Genomic DNA, 22,177 nt, shown 5'->3' with positions numbered 1-22,177 from the left:
TTGTTTTGGATAAACAAAACAAAGAATAACATGGCCTAAGGGTTTCTCGCACGTATACACTTTCGTAACTTTACGCTAAAGAATAAAAGTCAGGAAGAAAAAATTACTATCATTTCTTTGTTTGGTTTTACACAAAATCGTTGACATTTTCCCAGCAGTAACTTGAAAAGTTTAAAGTAGACTTACTTTTATAGCTTTATTTTTACTTTTTGTATCAAAAAGTCTTTTGTTTTTAAGCCTAGTTTAGTTTTTGTTTATTTAAAACCCTAGTACTATGATACTTGTTTAAATATCAAATTATAATTTTACATCTTTGGATGATACAAAAGATTGCATACTGGAAATCCCTAAAAATTTAGAAGATGGGACAGTTCCAAATAAAAACCAGGGGCAAGTCCATTGTTTCAAATTAAGATAAGTCAAAGGTTGCTTTCTTACTTTTTCATTAATTTTTATTATCTGGTTAAGTGGCAAAAAGACATTTCACTGTAATAGTTGTAGCATGTAAGTTACGATTCTTGTAATAATAATAATAATAATAAAATAATTAATAATAATAATAATTATAAATAAGATAATGATAATAAATAACAATAATGAGAGTAATAATGATGAGATGGAATAAAATAATAAATATTAAGAATAATCATAATAATGAAAAAATAACAACAAATTAAAACTTTTTTTTAATAAGGCCCTTAAATTAAGGACAAAAATCAAAGTATCAAAGAAAATTTCCCCCATTAAAAATCAAAATCATTAAATTTTCAAAAACAATTATAAAGCGAACACCTTTCAAATTTAAACTTTTAACCCCAACCCAAAAAAACGACAAATATTAATTTTATTTTATATATTATTTTTTATTTTTATCTTTAATTTTATTTTTTTAAAAAATAAATTTTTTGAAAAAAGTAAATTTGAATTAATTTAAGACTTCTTTGAATTTTATATTTTCCTTAAAAAGGAAAAAAAAATACTCTTAAAAAACCAAAAATTTAAAAAATAAATTTTCTGGGACGTCCGTGTTCTATTACCAGGGCTTTTTCCCTGTTTGGCCCGCCTCATTGTGACATTATTTTTTTCATATTTCACTGTAGCCTTAAAAAATTTTTTTCTGGCCGTGTTTCCCTAACTAAAAACATTTAAAATTGGGTTTCCCTTTTAAACATTCTGGTTTCCTGTTGGGAAAAGGGCCCTTTGTCAATTTAAAAAAAAAATTTAAGTTTAAATTTTGTTTTACCCCTGATTATTTTTTTTCACTTTAAAACCCTAAACACAATTGGGCCCCTTTTAAAAATAAACCCCCAAATTAAAAATGATATTTAATTTAAATTTCAGATATTAAAGGTTTTAAATAAAATCATTTCAAAAGGGTTTTGGGTAAAATTTATTACTAAGGCTCAAGTATCAATTTGGTGGGTTTTTTTTACGAAATAACAATACTAGTCCAATTTCTACTCTTTTTTTCATACAGTAATTTCATCATATAATTTTGTTATGTTGTTAAATAAAACTTGGATATGGGGAATTTTTTCTTTTTTTTTATGACAATTTTAGGAGAAATTTTTATTGGTAAATGCTGATATTTTTATTTTAAAACCCCTGACTTAGCAAAACGTTAGAAAACAGTAAAGAAACAAACGAAAATTAAAATTTTAATATTTTTTTTCCAAATTTTGCATTTACTTACATTTTGGGATCCAAAAAGTAAAAATTTGAGCTGGGTAAAAAAAGCAAAAATTTGATTTTTAAGGGCTATATGCCAAATTTATAGGGGGAATAAAAATACGCAAATTTAAAAAAATTTTTAGTTTATTCAAAGTAGGGGAAATTGTCCCAGATCAATCCCAGAAAATTTTCCCCCCCTCATGCCCTTTGCAAAAAATTTGTTTTTGTCAAGTTTTTCCTTCGCCCGTTAAAGTTTTGAAAATTATCAAAAAAAACCCTTTTAAATAGTTCCCCGGTTTGGGTTTAAGGGCAAACCCCGTATTGGCCCAAAAAGTAAGCTTTTGGGGAAAGATCTTGGGCAACTTCGTCACAAAAAAATTAATTCTATTTCCTCTTTGTCAGGGGTCAAGTTTCAGGATTTAAGAATATTGGTTTAATTGTAATAGTATTTTAAGAAAGACAGGCAAAAATATTGCCAAATGAGTGCTCAAAGATTAAGACATAGGTTAAATTTATCCTTAAATTTTAGTTTATACATATTTTTGTAAATTTGATTGTGTTGGAAGCTAAAACTTACTGAAACACTTTCGATTCTGTTCCTGGAACCAATCAATACTTAATTATATGCTTAAAGTTTCTTGCTCGAGGAAACAACAGTGTCCTTGACAGGGTTTGAACCCACATGGCCAAATATCCTTAGAGTACTAGTCCTATGCGTTGACCACTCCGCCATGCCGCTACACAAAATTAAAACTTCAATTTTGAGGAGAAAAACTTTGTTTTCACTGCTGAGATTAAGACCCAGTCTAAATTTATCCTTATTTTGAGGAGCAGAACTTTAGTTTCCACTACTGCTTGCATAAACTTTTTTTACAAGTATAAGCAATTTCTTGCATTGATTACACAGTTACAATATTTACCTTGATTCTCTACAGCTTAGTAGTCGAGCCCAAATCAGGTCTACATCCACACTGTAACTCTCATTCTTATTGGCTGAAACAGTTTATTTAAAACAAGTAATAATTTTTACCATACATTCCTTTCATTATATTGTATTTCCTTGTTTGTTTGTGTTTGTTAGATAATAATAATGGCAACTTTCCAGGTTGAGTTGTTGAAAATAGAATTTGGTGACCTTTGAAGTGCAAATGTAAATAAGGAATATTTAAAAGACCATACTGTATCATAAATAAGATGTTCTAGGAATTTAGTTTTAATCAGATCAAGTCCCCTGACCTTACTACTATTGACCTTGAAAACATGTGTAAAGTTCCAAGTGAATTACCATCAGTGTTTATGAATAATAACAAAAGCCACAGTGTGTTTAATAAACCCAAAATAATTTTTTTGAATATCAAAAATAAAAAATGGGAATTTTATTATATTTTCCTTTTAAAAGGGGGAAAACTTTCACAATTTGGGTTAAAACCCCCTCAAAAAGTTGCCAGACCTTCTATACATTTTCCCCCCGGGTAAAAGGGCCTCGGGAACAGCCCTTTTTAGTTTTGCCATTTTCCCTTTTCAAAACATTTCTACCCATAGCTGCTTCCTCTTGGCCTGTAAACAGGGAATTTCTAATCATGGTTCATTAATTCAATAATTCTTATAGTGTCACTATGGCACCAGTCTGACATGACTCTATACAGTTCACAGACACTTGGGACTCAGGACTAGGTTTGTGAAAATTAACTCAAACTCACAACTAGGTTTGTGAAACTTAACTCAAACTTAGGACTAGGTATGTGAAACTTAACTCAAACTCACTACTAGGTATGTGAAACTTAACTCAAACTCACTACTAGGTATGTGAAACTTAACTCAAACTCACTACTAGGTATGTGAAAGTTAACTCAAACTCAGGACTGGTTTTGTGAAACTTAACTAAAACTCAGGACTGGTTTTGTGAAACTTAACTAAAACTCACTACTAGGTATGTGAAAGTTAACTCAAACTCAGGACTTGGTTTGTGAAAGTTAACTCAAACTCAGGACTAGGTTTGTGAAAGTTAACTCAAACTTAGGACTAGGTATGTGAAAGTTAACTCAAACTCAGGACTAGGTTTGTGAAAGTTAACTCAAACTCAGGACTTTGGTACTTGTGAAAGTTAACTCAAAACTCAGGACTTGGTTTGTGAAAGTTAACTCAAACTCAGGACTTGGTTTGTGAAAGTTAAACTCAAACTCAGGACTTGGTTTTTGAAACTTAACTAAAACTCAGGACTAGGTTTGTAAAAGTTAACTCCAACTCAGGATTAGGTTTGTGAAAGTTAACTCCAACTCAGGATTAGGTTTGTGAAAGTTAACTCAAACTTAGGACTAGGTATGTGAAACTTAACTCAAACTCACTACTAGGTATGTGAAAGTTAACTCAAACTTAGGACTTGGTTTGTGAAAGTTAACTCAAACTCAGGACTTGGTTTGTGAAAGTTAACTAAAACTCAGGACTGGTTTTGTAAAACTTAACTAAAACTCAGGACTAGGTCTGTGAAAGTTAACTCAAGCTCAGGACTAGGTTTGTGAAAGTTAACTCAAATTCTAAAGAAGAAATCATGTACATGAGGACTAGATTTACGAAGGACAACTGTATGCGTATGTCATATGTTTCACAAGATATACAACAAGCATACAGTATACCTGTCTACAAATTAATCAAATGTCAATAAAATTATATAATATTCATTTCTATGAAAGTAAGTTATTATTAAGGCCTTTAAAAGCCTAAATCTGCCTGTCATATTGAGCAATAGTTTCTATTCATTAAACAATGAAAAGAAAATTTTAATAAAACATGCTACGATAATAAAACATGCAACGATATATACGGTATATATTTTTTTTCCGAAAGGATTCAAAACCTTCACATTTTCAATTATTCAAAAATCAATGCCATTTATTTCCATATTGATACCTGTGTAATGTCTATAATCAGTCATAATCACCTTTTCACAAAATCTAGGGCCTGGCACAATAATTATAAATCACAGTAATGCTTAAATTCTTACATTGATATAAATTATTTGAGTTAAATTTGCATGGCTGAAGTGGAAATTTCAATTCAAAATCACTAAAAGATGAACTGTGTACTATCATTTTAAGAAATATCTTTTTCTTTTTCTTTTTTTTTCTTTATTATGATAAAAACAATAAGAAAATTTTTACACTTAGGAATAAACAGTGAGTGATATAAGTTATCTCTCACTGATAAGAAATCATATTTATTAATATAATTAAATTTCCCTATTTTTTCAAATACAAAATAAATTAAAATATGCTGATTTTTACCTGAGAAAATATCAGCCGTCCATTTTCATTACATGGTAATACATCGTCTATAAGAACTATCTGCCACACGCCGTCCTTACATAACCGCACCTGATATACGCCTTCTGGACAGTAATCCTTCGTTGGGATGATTTTCTTGATCAGTTCAGGCTGCTCGGCCAATACAGCTAGAGCACTTAAAAACCTGTTAATATAACAATTCGTATTTAACAACCCTTGGTGTTTATTTTATTTTTTGTTTTGATTTTACAAAAGGTTATAATTATTGTGCCTTAACAGCTTTCCCGATGGAGGTGGATCTCAGATGCCCCTTCGGCACAAAATAACACCAGAATTTCTAGAACTCCTTGAAATAATAGGTGTTCTGTTTGTTTGTTTTGTTTGGTTTGGTTTTACAGCGCACTAACACAATTTAGGTCAAATGGCACTGAAACATAAAAGATGATTTTGGCTAACCTTGGGTGTTACAAACGTTAAGCATTGCTGCAACACAAGGTGTCAAAACTACCTCCTGCTGGAGCTAAGAGATGCATAGACTCCAGTAATGCAAACCCAGTTAGTCGATTCTGACAATCGTGTAGAGATATCAGTGGCTCCCATTCTGATGCCTCGACCTTTAAAGGCATCCCCTCTGTCACAAGGGGGTAAAGGTGCTCTGTAGATGGGAATCAGTTGCACACAGTGCTCAAGTTTACTATAATTTTTTTCATCTTACGTGGAATTTAACACAGTGTTTGATTGTATTGGTGATGTGACCATATATTTTACCTTTTTTATTAGTTAAATGACTCATAGTGTAGGTGTTTCTTGGTTTCCTGTTCAATTAAATGTATCAATAAAGGCTTGAGAAAAATATAAAAATCTATATCTCAAATTCTCGGGGGAGACATCACCCCTATGACAAATTATACCTTGGATGTATATGATAACGCTTATTCTACATCCTGACCAATCAAATGTACAGAATGTTTTTTAATGAGCCAATCAGCAGCCAGCTCTCCATTTTTGGAATTTTACCTCCTTAAATGTCAATTAAGCTTTAATTACTTTCTTACACTAAACATCTTCAACCACTTGACATCAAAAATAGATAAAATAAAATCTGTTCCTTTAAAGCAGCTATCTCATAGGTTTGATAAAAATCAGCATAAAATAATCACAAAGCAAAACAGTTTATAGATGACAAATATTCAAGTCCTTTTTATCTCAAGTGATTTAAATATTCCCAATAACCTAAAAAATAACCTTGCAAACAAAACAATCACAAATTAAATTCGAGCAAATTTGTTGAATTGATATCCCTCGTCATACGATTTAAATCACTTCATGAAAGCTTCCTATTAGTAATTCCCACAAAATGAATTTGATGTCTTTACTTATAATCACATGAGCCCACACAAAACAGAGCAGTTGTTTTGTCAAAGCAGATCTTATAGTGAAGAAGATTTAACAAAATTAAAATGTTATTATGACAATGTGCAATGATTAATGTCAATTGAACATTCATATAAAGTGTGTTACGAAAAAAATTACAATTTAAGGAAATTTTTAGCGAAGTCTGTAATTTTATGTTAAAATTATCCAATTTATTGAATCCAATTTGGCTAGTTTTATTTCTAAACTTTTTTATGATTCATCAACATCTTTGCTTAAGCAAACAGAAAGTAAATACTTGATTCATACAAATTTTCAGAAGCAAATGTAAGGATTTTTTAAAGGATTTCTTTAAGGCCTTAAAAATCAAAAGCTAGGGAAGTGGTTATAAGCACTATGACCAATGTTAATTAAAAAAGTTAGGAAAGTGGTTATAAGCACTATGACCAATGTTAATTGAAAATTACAATTTCCTTCAATATTTTTACAATTTTGTTGAAAGGGTATAAGGAGGAACTACATGTCAAACATGGGGACAGTTTAACTAATTTCATTGAAGATTCTACCACTTTAGGTACTACTGTACTTTCATACAATTTTTAAATACAATGTAGAATTTTCAATCAAAAGTTGACATTTCAAATCTAAGGGCTTTTCATTACCTTTAATCAGTTTATTTTTTTAGGGTCTTTTAAGGCAAGATTTCATTTACAAGGGTTTTTCAAAACTGACATCACAATATCATTCAACGGTTTTTCAAAAGCTAAGCTAATCATGGAATATGATCTTTGCTTTAATGAAGTAGAAAGCGAATATCACTCAAAATTACAATATTTACCAACAATTCCCTAATTCTCCCTGTGATATGTCATCTGGCATTGGCGTTCTATAAACAACCCACGGCACCTTGTCTTCAGAGCGATGCGACTGAATCTTATCACAGCGTAACCACTGAACTAAATGACGAGCTAACGAACTACTAGGGTCTTTATACAAAGATTTGTCGACCGGTGGAAATGAATCATCAACAAACTTTTCTTTATTCTGAAATTAAAAAACAACATATATTTAAATTCTTTATATGAATGGTTAATATCCAAAAGTGGTCTCTTAAAACAAGTAATCATGATCTGAAATTGTTCAAATGAAAAAACAAAATTGTAGTGACACTATTCCCATACTAGTGAAAATGCTTAAGTGTATGAATTTTCACAAAATCTAGGGCCTGGCACAAATTAATAGTTATAAATCATAGTAATGCTTAAATTCTTACATTGATATAAATTATTTGAGTTTAATTTGCATGGCTGAAGTGGAAATTTCAATACAAAATCACTAAAAGATGAGCTATGTACTATCATTTTAAGAAATATTTTCATTTTTATTTTATTTATTTTTATTATGATAAAAATGATAAAAAAAATTTCAAACTTGGGAATAAACAGTGTTCGATATAAGTTATCTCTCTCACTGATAAGATATCGTATTTAATTTCCTTATTTTTTTTCAAATTCAAAATACAATAAATTATGTTGATTTTTACCTGAGAAAATATCAGCCTTCCATTTTCATTACATGGTAAGACATCGTCTATTAAGACTATCTGCCACACGCCGTCCTTACATAACCGCACCTGATATACACCTTCCGGACAATAATCCTTCGTCGGGATGATTTTCTTGATCAGTTCAGGCTGCTCGGCCAATACAGCTAGAGCACTTAAAAACCTGTTTATATAACAATTCATATTTAACAACCCTTGGTGTTTATTTTATTTTCAATTTTGGGTTTTAAGTCACATTTATATTGCAAAGGTTATAATTATGGTGCCTTAACAGCTTTCCCTGTGGAGGATCTCAAGTGCCCCAGTTCATGCATTATTTGAGGCACAAAATAACACCAGAATTTCTAGAACTCCTTGAAATGATAGGTGCTCTGTTTGTTTGTTTTGTTTGGTTTGGTTTTACAACGCAATAACAAAATTTAGGTCAAATGGCACTAAAAAATGAAAGATGATTTTGGCTAACCTTGGGTGTTACAAACGTTAAGCATTGCTGCAACACAAGGCGTCAAAACCACCTCACCTGCTGGAGCTAAGAGATGCATAGACTCCAGTAATTGAACCTATTTAGTCGCCCCTTACAATCATGCAGAGATAAATGGTGGCTTCAAGTCTGATGCCTCGACCTTTAAAGGCATCCCTCTGTCACAAGGGGGGAAAGGTGCTCTGTAGAGGGGAATCAGTTTCATATAGTGTTCAAGTTTACTATAACTTTTTTTCATGCAGTCTTTACTCTTAATGGAATTTAACACAGTGTTTGATCGTATTGATGATGTAACCATATATTTTACCTTTTTTTATTAGTTAAATGACTCATAGTGTAGGTGTTTCTTGGTTTCCTGTTCAATTTAATGTATCAATAAAGGCTTGAGAAAAAATATAAAAATCTATATCTCAAATTCTCGAGGGAGACATCACCCCTATGACAAATTATACCTTAGATGTATATGATAATGCTTAATCTAAATCTTGACCAATCAAATGTACAGAATGTTTTTTAATGAGCCAATCAGCAGCCAGCTCTCCATTTTTGGAATTTTACCTCCTTAAATGTCAATTAAGCTTTAATTACTTTCTTACACTAAACATCTTCAACCACTTGACATCAAAAATAGATAAAATAAAATCTGTTCCTTTAAAGGAGCTGTCTCATAGGTTTGATAAAAATCAGTGGAAAACAATCACAAAGCAAATCAGTTTATAGATGACAAATATTCAAGTCCTTTTTATCTCAAGTGATTTAAATATTCCCAATAACCTAAAAAATAACCTTGAAAACAAAACAATCACAAATTAAATTCGAGCAAATTTGTTGAATTGATATCCCTCGTCATACAATTTAAATCACTTCATGAAAGCTTCCTATTAGTAATTCCCACAAATGAATTTGATGTCTTTACTTATAATCACATGAGCCCACACAAAACAGAGCAGTTGTTTTGTCAAAGCAGATCTTATAGTGAAGAAGATTTAACAAAATTAAAATGTTATTATGACAATGTGTAATGACTAATATCAATTGAACATTCATATAAAGTGTGTTACGAAAAAATTACAATTTTAGGAAATTTTAAGCGAAGTCTGTAATTTTATGTTAAAATTATCCAATTTATTGAATCCAATTTGGCTAGTTTTATTTCTAAACTTTTTTATGATTCATCAACATCTTTGCTTAAGCAAACAGAAAGTAAATACTTGATTCATACAAATTTTCAGAAGCAAATGTAAGGATTTTTTAAAGGATTTCTTTAAGGCCTTAAAAATCAAAAGCTAGGGAAGTGGTTATAAGCACTATGACCAATGTTAATTGAAAATTACATTTCCTTCAATATTCTTACAATTTTGTTGAAAGGGTATAAGGAGGAACTACATGTCAAACATGGGGACAGTTTAACTAATTTCATTAAAAATTCTACTGGTTTCGGTATTACTGTACTTTCATACAATTTTTAAATACAATGTAGAATTTACAATCAAAAGTTTAAATTTCAAATCTTAGGGCTTTTCATTACCTTTAATCAGTTCATTTTTTTAGGGTCTTTTAAGGCAAGATTTCATTTACAAGGGTTTTTCAAAACAGACATCACAATATCATTCAATGGTTTATCAAAGCCTAAGCTAATCATGGAATATGATCTTTGCTTTAATGAAGTAGAAAGCGAATATCACTCAAAATTACAATATTTACAACAATTCCCTAATTCTCCCTGTGATATGTCATCTGGCATTGGCGTTCTATAAACAACCCACGGCACCTTGTCTTCAGAGCGATGCGACTGAATCTTATCACAGCGTAACCACTGAACTAAATGGCGAGCTAACGAACTACTAGGGTCTTTATACAAAGATTTGTCGACTGGTGGAAATGAATCATCAACAAACTTTTCTTTATTCTGAAATTAAAAAACAACATATATTTAAATTCCTTATATGAATGGTTAATATCCAAAAGTGGTCTCTTAGAACTAGTAATCATGGTCTGAAATTGTTCAAAGGGAAAAACAAAACTGTAGTGACATTCTTCCCATACAAGTGAAAATGTGAAGTGTACAAGCAAAATTCAAACTTAATTTTACATTTTGTCATATTTGTTTTTAATTTTATGATTTTCATTATTTGAATAATCTTATGACCAAGGACTGGTTTTCTACTGAAAATTCAATAAATATCCCTCGAAAATCGGTAATTGATAAAAGTATGGCAGTCTTTTTTTAATATTTTATCCTCATCATTTGTCATTATCAAATAATGATCAAACTTTTGAAATATGTAACTTACTCAGCGCTTAACATGACAGTGACAAAATTAGCATAATGTCATTTTTAGATACAGATATTGTGCACAATGAAAATTGCTTTAATTTCAATGTTGCCTTTAGCACAATTATATTTTCATGAACTAACTGCACTAACAAGTATATTAATTGAAAGATAAAGATCAATTTGCAAACATTTCAGGGGCACAAGTATCCATTATACATTTGTATTTAAAACTTGGCTTTTTCATACAGCTTCAAGAAAAATAATGCTATAATCTTACTTTCATATCAAAAGTAGTGCAAAACCGTCATTGTATCATACATTTGGAATTTTTATCTCACCTGTTTACAGAAGAATCGTATGTTTTGCCACAGCTCTAAGGCCTCTTGGTCCTCAATATCCCTCAGCTCAATGAAAGAGACGGACTGCTGGCGCTGTAAAGTATGTCTCGGTCTTATCGTCCCGCACAATGACTCAGTCGTGTCCCCTTTACCTATTTCTAGATCGTAACCACACACTTTACACTCTCCTGTAGATTTAGAGTTCATAACAGTGCAGACTGAACACTGCTTTCCTGTCATTTTATCAGTTTTCTTTGGGACTTTATCTTTTCCTTTTTGCTGATTAACTTGCTCTTTACTAGCTCCTTTTTTAACAATTCTTTTCTCTTTCACATTTGTTTCTGGTGTATCTACCTCAATCACTTCTTTATTATCTTTAGAATCTTTTCCAACATTTGCTGCCTTACCAGCATTAGCACTTTTACCTGTTTCTTTGTCTTCAGGTTTCTTATTGTCACCAGTTACTGCAGGTTTTAAGTCCTTTTTCGTACCACATGCTGTACATGAAGTTTCTGACACAGCATTTATAAGAGTACAAGTCAAACAAACCCAGTCACCTTCCTTTATTTTTATACTTTTACTGAGGTCACACATTTTACAAACCAGCTGTGAGCTTGGATTTTCAAAGGTACATTTGGAGCATTTCCAATTTTTGCTCTCCTCCGCATTTTTCTCAATCTTATCAGGGGATTGTTTTTGCACACCAGAGGTTGATGGCTTAGGAGGTGGAATTACAGTTTTGGTATTTGTTGGTTTTGCAACAGGCTTTTTTCCAGCAACTGGAGCTCTGCTGGGGATAGTTGGTTTACCATTTTCTTTTATGCCTTTGCCATTGGTTTTAAGTCTTTCTGGGACTTTAGGAGGGTCTTTAGGTGGCTTGTCACTGTCAATAGTTTTAGGGGAACTCTTCTTATATTTAGATGGTCTAAGTCCCTTTTCACATTTTGTACATCTTTCACTAAATGAAGGATTACAAGAAAATGTACATTTATCACATTTCCATTCCTCTGTATCTAGATCAACATTTTCCCCTGTTTTTGCACCATTCACTACTTTGGGTCTAGCACCTCCAGCTTCTTCACTATTCAAATTCACAATATTGCGCCTGTCAGTTTTTTCCTTATTTGGAGAAACTGGTGAAGTTGAAGGGGGGAATTTGGAGTAATCAATATCAGTTGGAATTTCATCTGGACTTGGAATATTTGATTTTTTTGGAGCTTCACACATTTTACATTTCAGAGCAGCTTTTGAATTTTTAAAAGTACATCTTTTACATGACCAATTTTCTTCCTCTTCTTTTAAAGCCCCTTTGTTATCATCAACTTTTGTATCTTGTTTAAGATCAGTTTCACTGTTTCCTTTCTTGTCACTTCCATTACTTTTTATATCAACTTTGTCTTTACCAGTTTTAACAGGCTCATTTGGTTTGACTCGCTTCTCTGATTTATCTTGTTTAATCATTATCACATTTGCTGTTTTATTTGTATGACAGCATATACAACTGTCAAAGTACACATCATTGTGTACATTACAGGTAGAATTTGGACAAACCCATTTATAGTCATCTTCAACTATAGGTGGACTCTCACCTGCTTTATGTTTACCAGGAGTGCTCTTTGCAACTTTCGGAAGTTCAGATTTACTTGGAGGAGTCACAACCTTATTCACTTTCTTCAGTTTATCACTATTAATCTCTTTGCCTTTACTTTCTTTACTAGTATCTCCTGCAGCTCTTCCTTTAACTGCTGATGTTCCAGGGCTTGTCTTTTTCTTAGCTCCTCCAGCATTATCAGTAACTTTTCCTACAGGTTTCTTTTCTTTTACTGCTTCTTTTGAATTTGCGTCTTTACTTTTGCTTGCACCAGATTCTGAATTACCATTAGTTATTTTCTTATCATCTGCCTTAGCAGTCTCAACTGCTCCAACTCCATCAATTACATCTACACCTGGTGCTTTATTTCCCTCAATTTTAACACCTTTAAACACTTTTGGAGGTATTTCTGGTGAGCTTGACCTTGGGTCAACACCTTTAAAAACTCTAGGTAAATGGTTAGAGGAGTTGAACTCACTAGTTTTAAAAACTTTGGGCACATTTTCAGGTATGTCAGGCATTTTAGTTTGACACATTTCACAGACATTTTGGGCGAAGGAATTGATAAAGGTACAGGTTCTACAGCTCCAGTTCACAAGTTCTTCATCCATCACAGCTTTTATTTATGTCCTTTAGTTCTGTCTGAAACATAATTTACATTTGCTTTCATAAAAATAAGCAATAAACAAGCAATTATCATAGTATTGCAAGCAATCCATTAGTCCCCTACCAGTAAGAGCCCAAGCAACATTCTGAAGGGCCATTGGCCATTCACTTAGGTTCCTATTTTAAGTAAATTTGTCGAAAAAGTTCTTTAAAAGTGATCACAGGAAACAGTTTTAATGTACAGACAGACGGACTGAAGGACACTCTAAATTTATTTTTTAAACATCCCTGTTATCAAAATATAACATTTTTAAAATCCTATCATGATTGAAGAAGTTGGAGTAAACATTACCAATTTCTCAAAAAAAGTCTAAGTTCAAAAGGGGCATAATTCTGGAAATAGTCTTGCTAGAGTATTGAACACTCATAAATGTTGAGTGATAATAAGAAACATTTATATGAAGTTTGAAGTAGATACATTCAGAAAAAGAAGTTATTAAAAAAACAATGTTTTTTTTTCATGAAAATTTTAAGTTCAAGGGAGGTAATTCTGAAAAATTTTGTCCTAGAGTTGTAAACCTTGTCACATATGATGTGGTTGATGACAAGCAACTTATATTTAAAGTTTGAAGAAAATACCTTAAGAAATAAAGAACTTATAGTGAAAAAACTTAAAAACTAGAATCAGAAATCTTGAAATTCAGTCTATTTGTTGCCATAGCAACAAGAATTTTCAACATAGGAAGATAAGAAAAGAATGTGCATAATTTCTATACCGCCATCTACCCATATGTCAAGTTTCATAAACATATTTTCAGTACTTTTTGTGTTATCACTGGATCCAGGTTATGTGTAAAATTTGCCATATTTTCAGTCTATTTGTTGCCATAGCAACCAGAATTTTCAACATAGGAAGGAAAGAAAAAGACGTGCATAATCTCCATACTGCCATCGATCTATATATCAAGTTTCATAAAAATATTTTCAGTACTTTTTGCGTAATCGCGGGATCCAGGTTATGTGTAAAATTTGCCATATTTTCAGTCTATTTGTTGCCATAGCAACCAGAATTTTTAACATAGGAAGAAAAGAAAAAGACGTGCATAATCTCCATACTGCCATCTATCCATATATCAAGTTTCATTAAAATATTTTCAGTACTTTTTGCGTTATCGCGGGATCCAGTTTTGTGGACGGACGGACTGACGGACGGACAGACGGACGGACTGACGGACGGACGGACGGACGGACAGACGGACGGAGGGTAAACCTAAAGTCCCCTCCGGTAAACCGGTAGGGGACTAATTACATTTTTGAACCCTTACCACACTTTTATATCTAAAATGGCCTTGTGCATCTTTCAAACTGGACAAAACGATTTGTCATAATATCAAAAGTGAAATTTTCAAAATATGTACAGACTGAATAGCCAACAGTGCGGATCATGAAGTCAAAGACGTTAACTTCTTGACAATGGAAACCCTTGCATCAATGTTGTGGAGAAAGAAAAACTGATAAAATTTTAAAAAACAATTAATCCTATATAAAGTTAACCTTTTTCAAAATTTTTATCAATAATTATAATGACCCTGAGCTTAGCCAATAGGGCCTGGGTTACAAAGATAACCTTGATCTCTTCATAATCTACTAATACACCAAAATATTTTATTTATTATCAGCGCCTCAATACTGAGTAAACTAAGGTTATCACCCATTCATTTTTCTACTTTCAGTTTCAGCTATGGTGACCTAATTTCAGTCCAATATTACTTACAAACCATTATAGTCCATCACATAAAAAACAATTATATCACCAATATGAATACTGGTGGAAATACTGTATTGCCTGAGCTTTAAGTATAGGGTCAGATCAATAGACCGGGCAGCAATTCTTTCTGTTTGATCAGATCAGTTTACTGGTCTGCAATTCCATGCTGCCTGACAAGATCAGTTTACTGGTCTGCACTTTCAAACAGTCTGATCAGATCAGTCTACTGGTCTGCACTTTCATTTGTTTGATCAGATTCAATACTGTTTGCTTCTTATTATCATTTTCATTCATTTTGTTTAAAGGTTGCTTAAAATTCACAAATATTAAGTATTGCATCATTTGTAAAAAATGTTAACTCTATTCAAATAGAGTATAGAAATCGAATAAAAATGAAAATATGTTGTTAGGTTGACATCAAAAGTGGTTAATGGCTTGCAAAAAGTAACTATGTACATATATTGTTTACTTTACATTGCTTTGAGAAGTAACTTAACATATTTCTCAGTATTGAATAATGAAAGTAAAACATCTTACAAAATTTTCATGCCTCTACGTTTAAACATTTACATTAACTTTGTACCTCAAACAACCTGCAGAGAATTTCAGTTTCACTAGAGTATTAATTAAATTACTAACCTGACTTACCTAACTACAAAAATCAAGCAAACAAAAAATATATCCATGTTAATGTATACATTATATGTAATTATTGACACAATTTTTCTTTTTCATTTCTGAGAAACAATACTGAAACTTGGTACATATTTTTCAACGAAAGATAAAAATCTAAATTCTAAATATAATAACGTATTTACATACCCGATTTTTTCTTCTTCTAAAACTGCTTTGCTAACTTCATTTAATTAAGTTCCTCGTTTGCGAAATTTTTGTCCGCTGTGACCTTTAGGTTTGATTTTTTCTGCCATCTGAAAAATCAAAATTTATCAAAAATTTAGAGATATGTTATCCACTAAAGCTCATTATCAATAATTGGTTGATATAAATCACTATGATAAAACTTACAGTATAAAGTTCTTTTATGAACTTCCTATTTCAGTAAAAGTAAAGAAATCCATATTTGGTTAATGATAAGAAATCAGTGATAATGTCAGAACGAAACAATCATGACAATCATGTATTGTCGTAAATATAAAACAACAAACAAAAAATCACACAACAATGTCCTCTGAAATTGATTTATAATTTAAGTACAAATCTTTCAACTTTTATTTTTGTGTAAGTATTTTTAAGTTTTTAGTAAAATATTTTGTTATTTATTGGCACAAAAAAATATTGTTTCCTATCAAATAATAAAACTGGGAAGGAATCATAATGATAATATCTATCATGTGTTGTAGTTATTTGTTATGACTGACAGTACCTGCTCATTGGCTTGCCTAAGAGTTACCACCCATGAGGGTGGGGGGTGGGGTACCCAACGGACAGATATTCTTATCAAAACTGTAAGAACATGTCTGTATTCTACTTTACTTTAAATGTACATTTTGATCAATATATTTATTAAGGTATGCTAAATGTAAAAATTGCTACCATGTTGTTATGTTATTTTTATATGTTGTGAAGACATATTTTCGTCAAAACTATTACTAAAATATGTAACTGTTGTCTTGATTTTTTACATAATTATAGCAGTGTATGATTTACAATAATGTCATTTATAATGCCTTAGTGATGCCATCCTAAACATCAGTCTGGTATGCAAGAAGAGCAACCAGCAGCTCATGATAGCCAATTGCATGTAAACTGGGAAATATGCACTTTTTTTATTCAAGGGCCATAACTCAGCCAAAAATCATTCAACCGGAACAACCGTGTCATATGCACAAGTACTTGAGCTACCAATTAATCATGTTAAAGTCCATTGAAATTGCATTAGAGGTATAGGAGAAGTAGTCCGGACAAATTTTAAAAATATAAATCATAAAATGGCCATAAATTTTTACATTCATAAAAAGAATGAATAAACAGTAATAGAGGGTATATTCATTGAAAAACTCTTAACTCCCTGGAACCGGAAAATGATAAGCTTTTGCCACTTATATCGAGCAAAGCAAGCCTGTGCATTGCAGGATTCTTGTAGTTTGACCAGGCTCTATATACTGTTGGTTGACTAACTTTTTAACTAATTTTTTTACTAACTTTTTAACTAATTTTTTATTTTGGTAACTCAAAATTCTTCAAAACAGACAGTTCCAAAATTGTTGAAGGTTAAGAATTTAAAATGGTAAAATGTTTAAAAGTAAGCTTAATTAGATAATGCCACTTTTGTCACTGTACAACCTAAAATTCTTATGCCTTTGGATTTATTTACATGTAAGTCCATGAAAAACACTGTCAAAGTCATAATTACTACTAAATTGACTTTCTACCATTATATTTTGCATACACACTTAACAACTAACCTTATAAGGTCATAAATGTAAGCTTTTACTCAGAAAAAATGTGATTTCTATTTGTTTTAGTTGTTTTAATTTGGCTAGATTTATAAATTACACTGCCAATATCTTATGCCTTTTCAGCTTTACTGGCAGTAAGGCAGACCTCAGATATACTTTTGTGTGTATTATTTCACCTGAGTAGAACCAAGCATGTGTGGGAACCTCAGGGTAGAACCAAGCTTGTGTGTGAACCTCAGGGTAGAACCAAGCTTGTGTGGGAACCTCAGGGTAGAACCAAGCTTGTGTGGGAACCTCAGGGTAGAACCAAGCATGTGTGGGAACCTCAGGGTAGAACCAAGCTTGTGTGGGAACCTCAGGGTAGAACCAAGCTTGTGTGGGAACCTCAGGGTAGAACCAAGCTTGTGTGGGAACCTCAGGGTAGAACCAAGCATGTGTGGGAACCTCAGGGTAGAACCAAGCTTGTGTGTGAACCTGAGTAGAACAACCTGAGTAGAACCAAGCTTGTGTGGGAATCAGAGTAGGACCAAGCTTGTGTGTGAACCTGAGTAGAACAACCTGAGTAGAACATGAAGCTTGAATGGGAACCTGAGAAGAACCAAGCTTGTGTGTGATCCTGAGTAGAACAACCTGAGTAGAACCTGAAGCTTGAAAGGGAAACCTGAGTAGAACCACTGACTACAGATAGTTCCCCCACATGAAAGAATCTAAAAAAAACCTGTTGTTACGGAATTTGGGCAGACAGTTGCAATTTGCAAGTGATTAAAATATCAGCAACTTTAACCACTAATGGCAAAAAAACACCCAATTCCAATCCTCAAAAACTCAACTGAAAATTTTCATATACATGTAAATATATCAGAAAAATAATTCATACTTAACATGTAAGAAAAGTATCCTTTGAATGACACATTAACATTTTCATTCCACTGGCAAAATACATCAGGTTTTATTTTTCAAATGTATCTGTCATTTTATATATTCATTATATTTGTAAACACTATAACAACAGTATCCTGTTTCAATATATATAATTACTAGTATACAAACTTTTTAAAAAAGAACCTACATGCTGAAAAACAGTTTTGTGGCAACTGCAGTTACTATGCTGAAATCTTTAAAGGTTTTACACCTAATATTTATCTTTAAAGGTGCTCTTCCAAATATGTATTTCTAAAGTTGTCCATCTAAAAGGTCTTCTTTTCAAAAAATCTTTATTTTGAAATTTTAAGTTTAAAATACACAGGTGGATTTAAATATTGATTGATAAATTATAATCAGTAAAGTTTATAAAAGCACAGCATTCTGTGTCTTAATATATGCATGTTCATATTGATATTACAAGTAGATTATGTTGACTTAATTACTCCGGAATTAAGAATATTTTGGGTTTTTCCCAACTAATCCAGGGGTACAAACAAACTTTTACAGTTACAGCTTTGAAAATAAATACAATAGGGTTGACTAATCTATTGTTACAGGTTGTGTACCTTAAAGCTTTAATAGTAAATTTTGTTTGTACTCCGCAATTAGCTTGGAAAAACCCACATTTGCCAAATTCCGTATAACATCTATTCATCTATTAAGAATATTTGAGCCATGTCATGACAAAACCAACATAATGGTTTTGCGAACAGCATGGATCCAGACCAGCCTGCGCATCCGCGCAGTCTGATCAGGATCCATGCTGTTCGCTATCAGTTTCTCTACTTGTAATAGGGTTTGTAGGCGAAAAGCATGGATCCTGATCAGACTGCGCGGATGGGCAGGCTGGTTTGGATCCATGCTGGTCGCAAAACCATTATGTTGGTTTTGTCATGACACGGCTCATTTTAGGTTTTCCTAGCGAATCCAGGATACATTTCACCTGTACAGTGACAATTTTGAGAATAGGTGCAAACAGGATGACTTATCTATTGTGAATGGTAGTGCACTGTGAAGCTATAACAGAGCAAACGTTTGTTTGTACCTGAGGAGTTAAGCTTTCAAAAAACAACATCTACTGAGTTCTGGATATACAACTATATCTGTAACTAAAACTGTGTTTTATTTATGATGAAATTTTTTGAATTTATACCAAAATTTGTTTACTTCCTGATTATATAATAACATTTGTTATTTTCAAGTTCTGAAAGTGAAACTGTTCGTATTTAACTCTACTGTATGTGTAATTTAAATATTAAAATTGTAAATTAAAGTTTAAATTTTCCGGTTCAAAGCATCTAAGGCAATACTCCACCAAAAAGTGTCTGTCAATAATGGCAATTAAAAGTTTTAATGGTAATAATCAAACAGTCATTTTGGTAAAATATAAGAACTTTGAGTTTTGTTCATTTTCTTGCTCATAATATTTATCAAACACATTGTACATTAATAATTTAGTCTAGTACCTTACACAATGTACCTTTAATAAATGCAAATAATGTACAGTATATATATGTGTATGTCAGATCAATTCAGACCAAATTTAAATATTTCATTCACACTGTCTTGTCACTGTGATTGATTGTAAATTGTCAACTCAAATAATAAATTATAAATCAATTAAGAAAATAATGTAAAATAGGCAATAAATTTGTAAGAACTACTGTTGTTGTTGTTTACACATGATATTTTTTTAATGTGTCTAAAATCTCAGAAAAGTTGTCAGTCTTCATAGACTATAGAGCCACTGGCCAGCCTGCACTTCCATTCAGTTTGAGCAGATACTGTTGGCAGCTCTTGTTTTTGTATATCCAAATAGAAAACACTTCATCATTAAATTGACTGCTTATAGATTCAAATCAGGGGGAAGTAATTATACAAATTCAAGAGGTAACAAGGGTGCCATAGTCACAAAATACGCCCGTTTACGAAAGCTTTAGATGGAGATGGGGGCATTATGGATAAGTGTTATCTAGCAAGCAAGTTTTTATTCTTGGCACTGTGTTGTTAAATGAACCTTAAAACAAATCAGTAGGGAAGATATGCACAGGATGTGTGACCTTGACCTTGGTCGCAGGGACCTGAATTTTATGCACGGCACTCAGCCTCACAATGATGTTTATTTGTGCCAAATTATATTGAAATCCCTCTATGCATGTAGAAGTTTTGCTCCAGACAAGCGTTTTTCTATGAGCTCTAACTGTGACCTTCACCTTTGACCTAGAGACTTGGTTCATGTGCAGGGCACTACGTCTCATGGTGGTGAACAATTCTATAAAGTAACATTAAAATTCCTCCATGCATGTAGAAAATATGCTCCGGACAACATCTGGATATTTAATCATCTCCAGTGACCTTGACCTTGCAAATATTAACCTAAATTATATGTGTCACACCTGTAGTCATGATAGTTACCATTTGTGCTACAATCCATCAATAAATGATGACTAAATGGTCCCTATACACATCTTCAAATTTTTATCTGAACTTTGACCTCTATGTGTAACCTTGACTTTGATCGCAGGGATCTGAATTTTGCGTGCGACACTCAGCCTCAAAATGGTGAACATTTGTGCCAAGTTATATCGAAATCCCCCTATGAATGTAGAAGTTTTGCTCCGGACAAGCGTTTTTCAATGAGCTCTAAGTGTGACCTTGACCTTTGACCTGGAGACCTGGATCATGCATGGAGCAATACATATCATGGTGGTGAACATTTCCAATTCCTAAAGTATTATAAAAATTCTTCCATACATGTAGGAGATATGCTCCAGACAAAATCTGGATATTTCACCATCTTTAGTGACCTTGACCTTGCATATATTGACCTAAAGTACATGTGTCACAGCTGTAGTCATGATAATAACCATTTGTGTTACAATCCCTCAATAAATGATGATTAAATCGTCCCTATGCACATCTTCATATTTTTATCTAAACTTTGACCTCTATGTGTGACCTTGACCTTGGCCGCAAGGACCTAAATTTTGCGCGCAACACTCCGCCTCACAATGGTGAACATTTGTGCCAAGTTATATTGAAATCCCTCTATGCATGTGGAAGTTTTGCTCCAGACAAGCGTTTTTCAATGAGCTCTAAGTGTGACCTTGACCTTTGACCTAGAGACCTGGTTCATGTGCGCGACACTGCTCCTCATAGTGGTGAACATTTCTATGAAGTTTCATTAAAATCCCTCCATACATGTAGGAGATATGCTCCGGACAAAATTGGACGCCGCCCGCCCGCCCAACCGCCCGCCCGCCAGGGGCGTTCCCATAATACGTCCCGTTTTTCAAACGGGCGTATAAAAAGTTAATGGTATAAGAATAACTTCTCGTACAGGTTACATTAGCGATCATCCGATGGGACTTTCTAAACTTGTAACTTGAACAGTTACCTGATTTAAAACTACAAATGTAATTGAATTACTTAAGGTGAGGTGCAAACAAATACACCTTGATCCATTAACCTGCAATATTTTCATAATGAATTTTGTCCTGATTTGAATTTGAACAGTTAATTTATAGAATTTTTAAAGAATTTCAAAATCAAAATACAAACAGTATAGACCCTTGGAAAGTCTGTACAGAAGTGCAGGATGGCTCTGATCTATAATGGTGGCAAACACATCATTTTCAGTTTCGGTTAAATCACTTTGCTGAGGAAGTCTACAAAATATTTCATTGTGCAATTTGACCTAATTTGTAAACACATTGTCACCATTTCATTCAGTAACTTTCATCAATGCAGTTTTGACATTTGAAGGCATATACCATTATGAAATTAATTCACCCTTCCAGAATGTCATGAACTGGGTGGGACATTACTATTTCAGTCATACTGACAAATAAAACCTGTGCCGGGATTCATCAATTAAATGC

General features: G+C 32.5%; 1 protein-coding gene across 1 annotated transcript in view; it reads right to left on the bottom strand.

Annotated features, from left to right (window-relative positions):
- Positions 1 to 22,177, bottom strand: part of LOC132759340 (calpain-15-like) — a 54,207-nt gene that overhangs the window by 18,057 nt on the left and 13,973 nt on the right. Inside the window, exons 2-8 of the mRNA XM_060751096.1 lie at positions 15,775 to 15,881; positions 10,988 to 13,220; positions 10,057 to 10,280; positions 7,870 to 8,053; positions 7,165 to 7,370; positions 4,953 to 5,136; positions 3,200 to 3,228 (exon numbers count right to left, since the gene is read on the bottom strand). Of these exons, the coding sequence (XP_060607079.1) occupies positions 3,200 to 3,228; positions 4,953 to 5,136; positions 7,165 to 7,370; positions 7,870 to 8,053; positions 10,057 to 10,280; positions 10,988 to 13,189 (3,029 nt within the window). The 5' untranslated portion in view covers positions 13,190 to 13,220; positions 15,775 to 15,881. The remainder of the gene's footprint in view (positions 1 to 3,199; positions 3,229 to 4,952; positions 5,137 to 7,164; positions 7,371 to 7,869; positions 8,054 to 10,056; positions 10,281 to 10,987; positions 13,221 to 15,774; positions 15,882 to 22,177) is intronic.

The sequence above is a fragment of the Ruditapes philippinarum genome, unplaced genomic scaffold, assembly GCF_026571515.1.
Source record: "Ruditapes philippinarum isolate M1 unplaced genomic scaffold, ASM2657151v2 ctg4098_1_1_1_1, whole genome shotgun sequence".
Classification (NCBI taxonomy): domain Eukaryota; kingdom Metazoa; phylum Mollusca; class Bivalvia; order Venerida; family Veneridae; genus Ruditapes; species Ruditapes philippinarum.
Note: the sequence above shows the minus strand (reverse complement) of the source record. Positions and strands in the feature narration are given on the sequence as shown.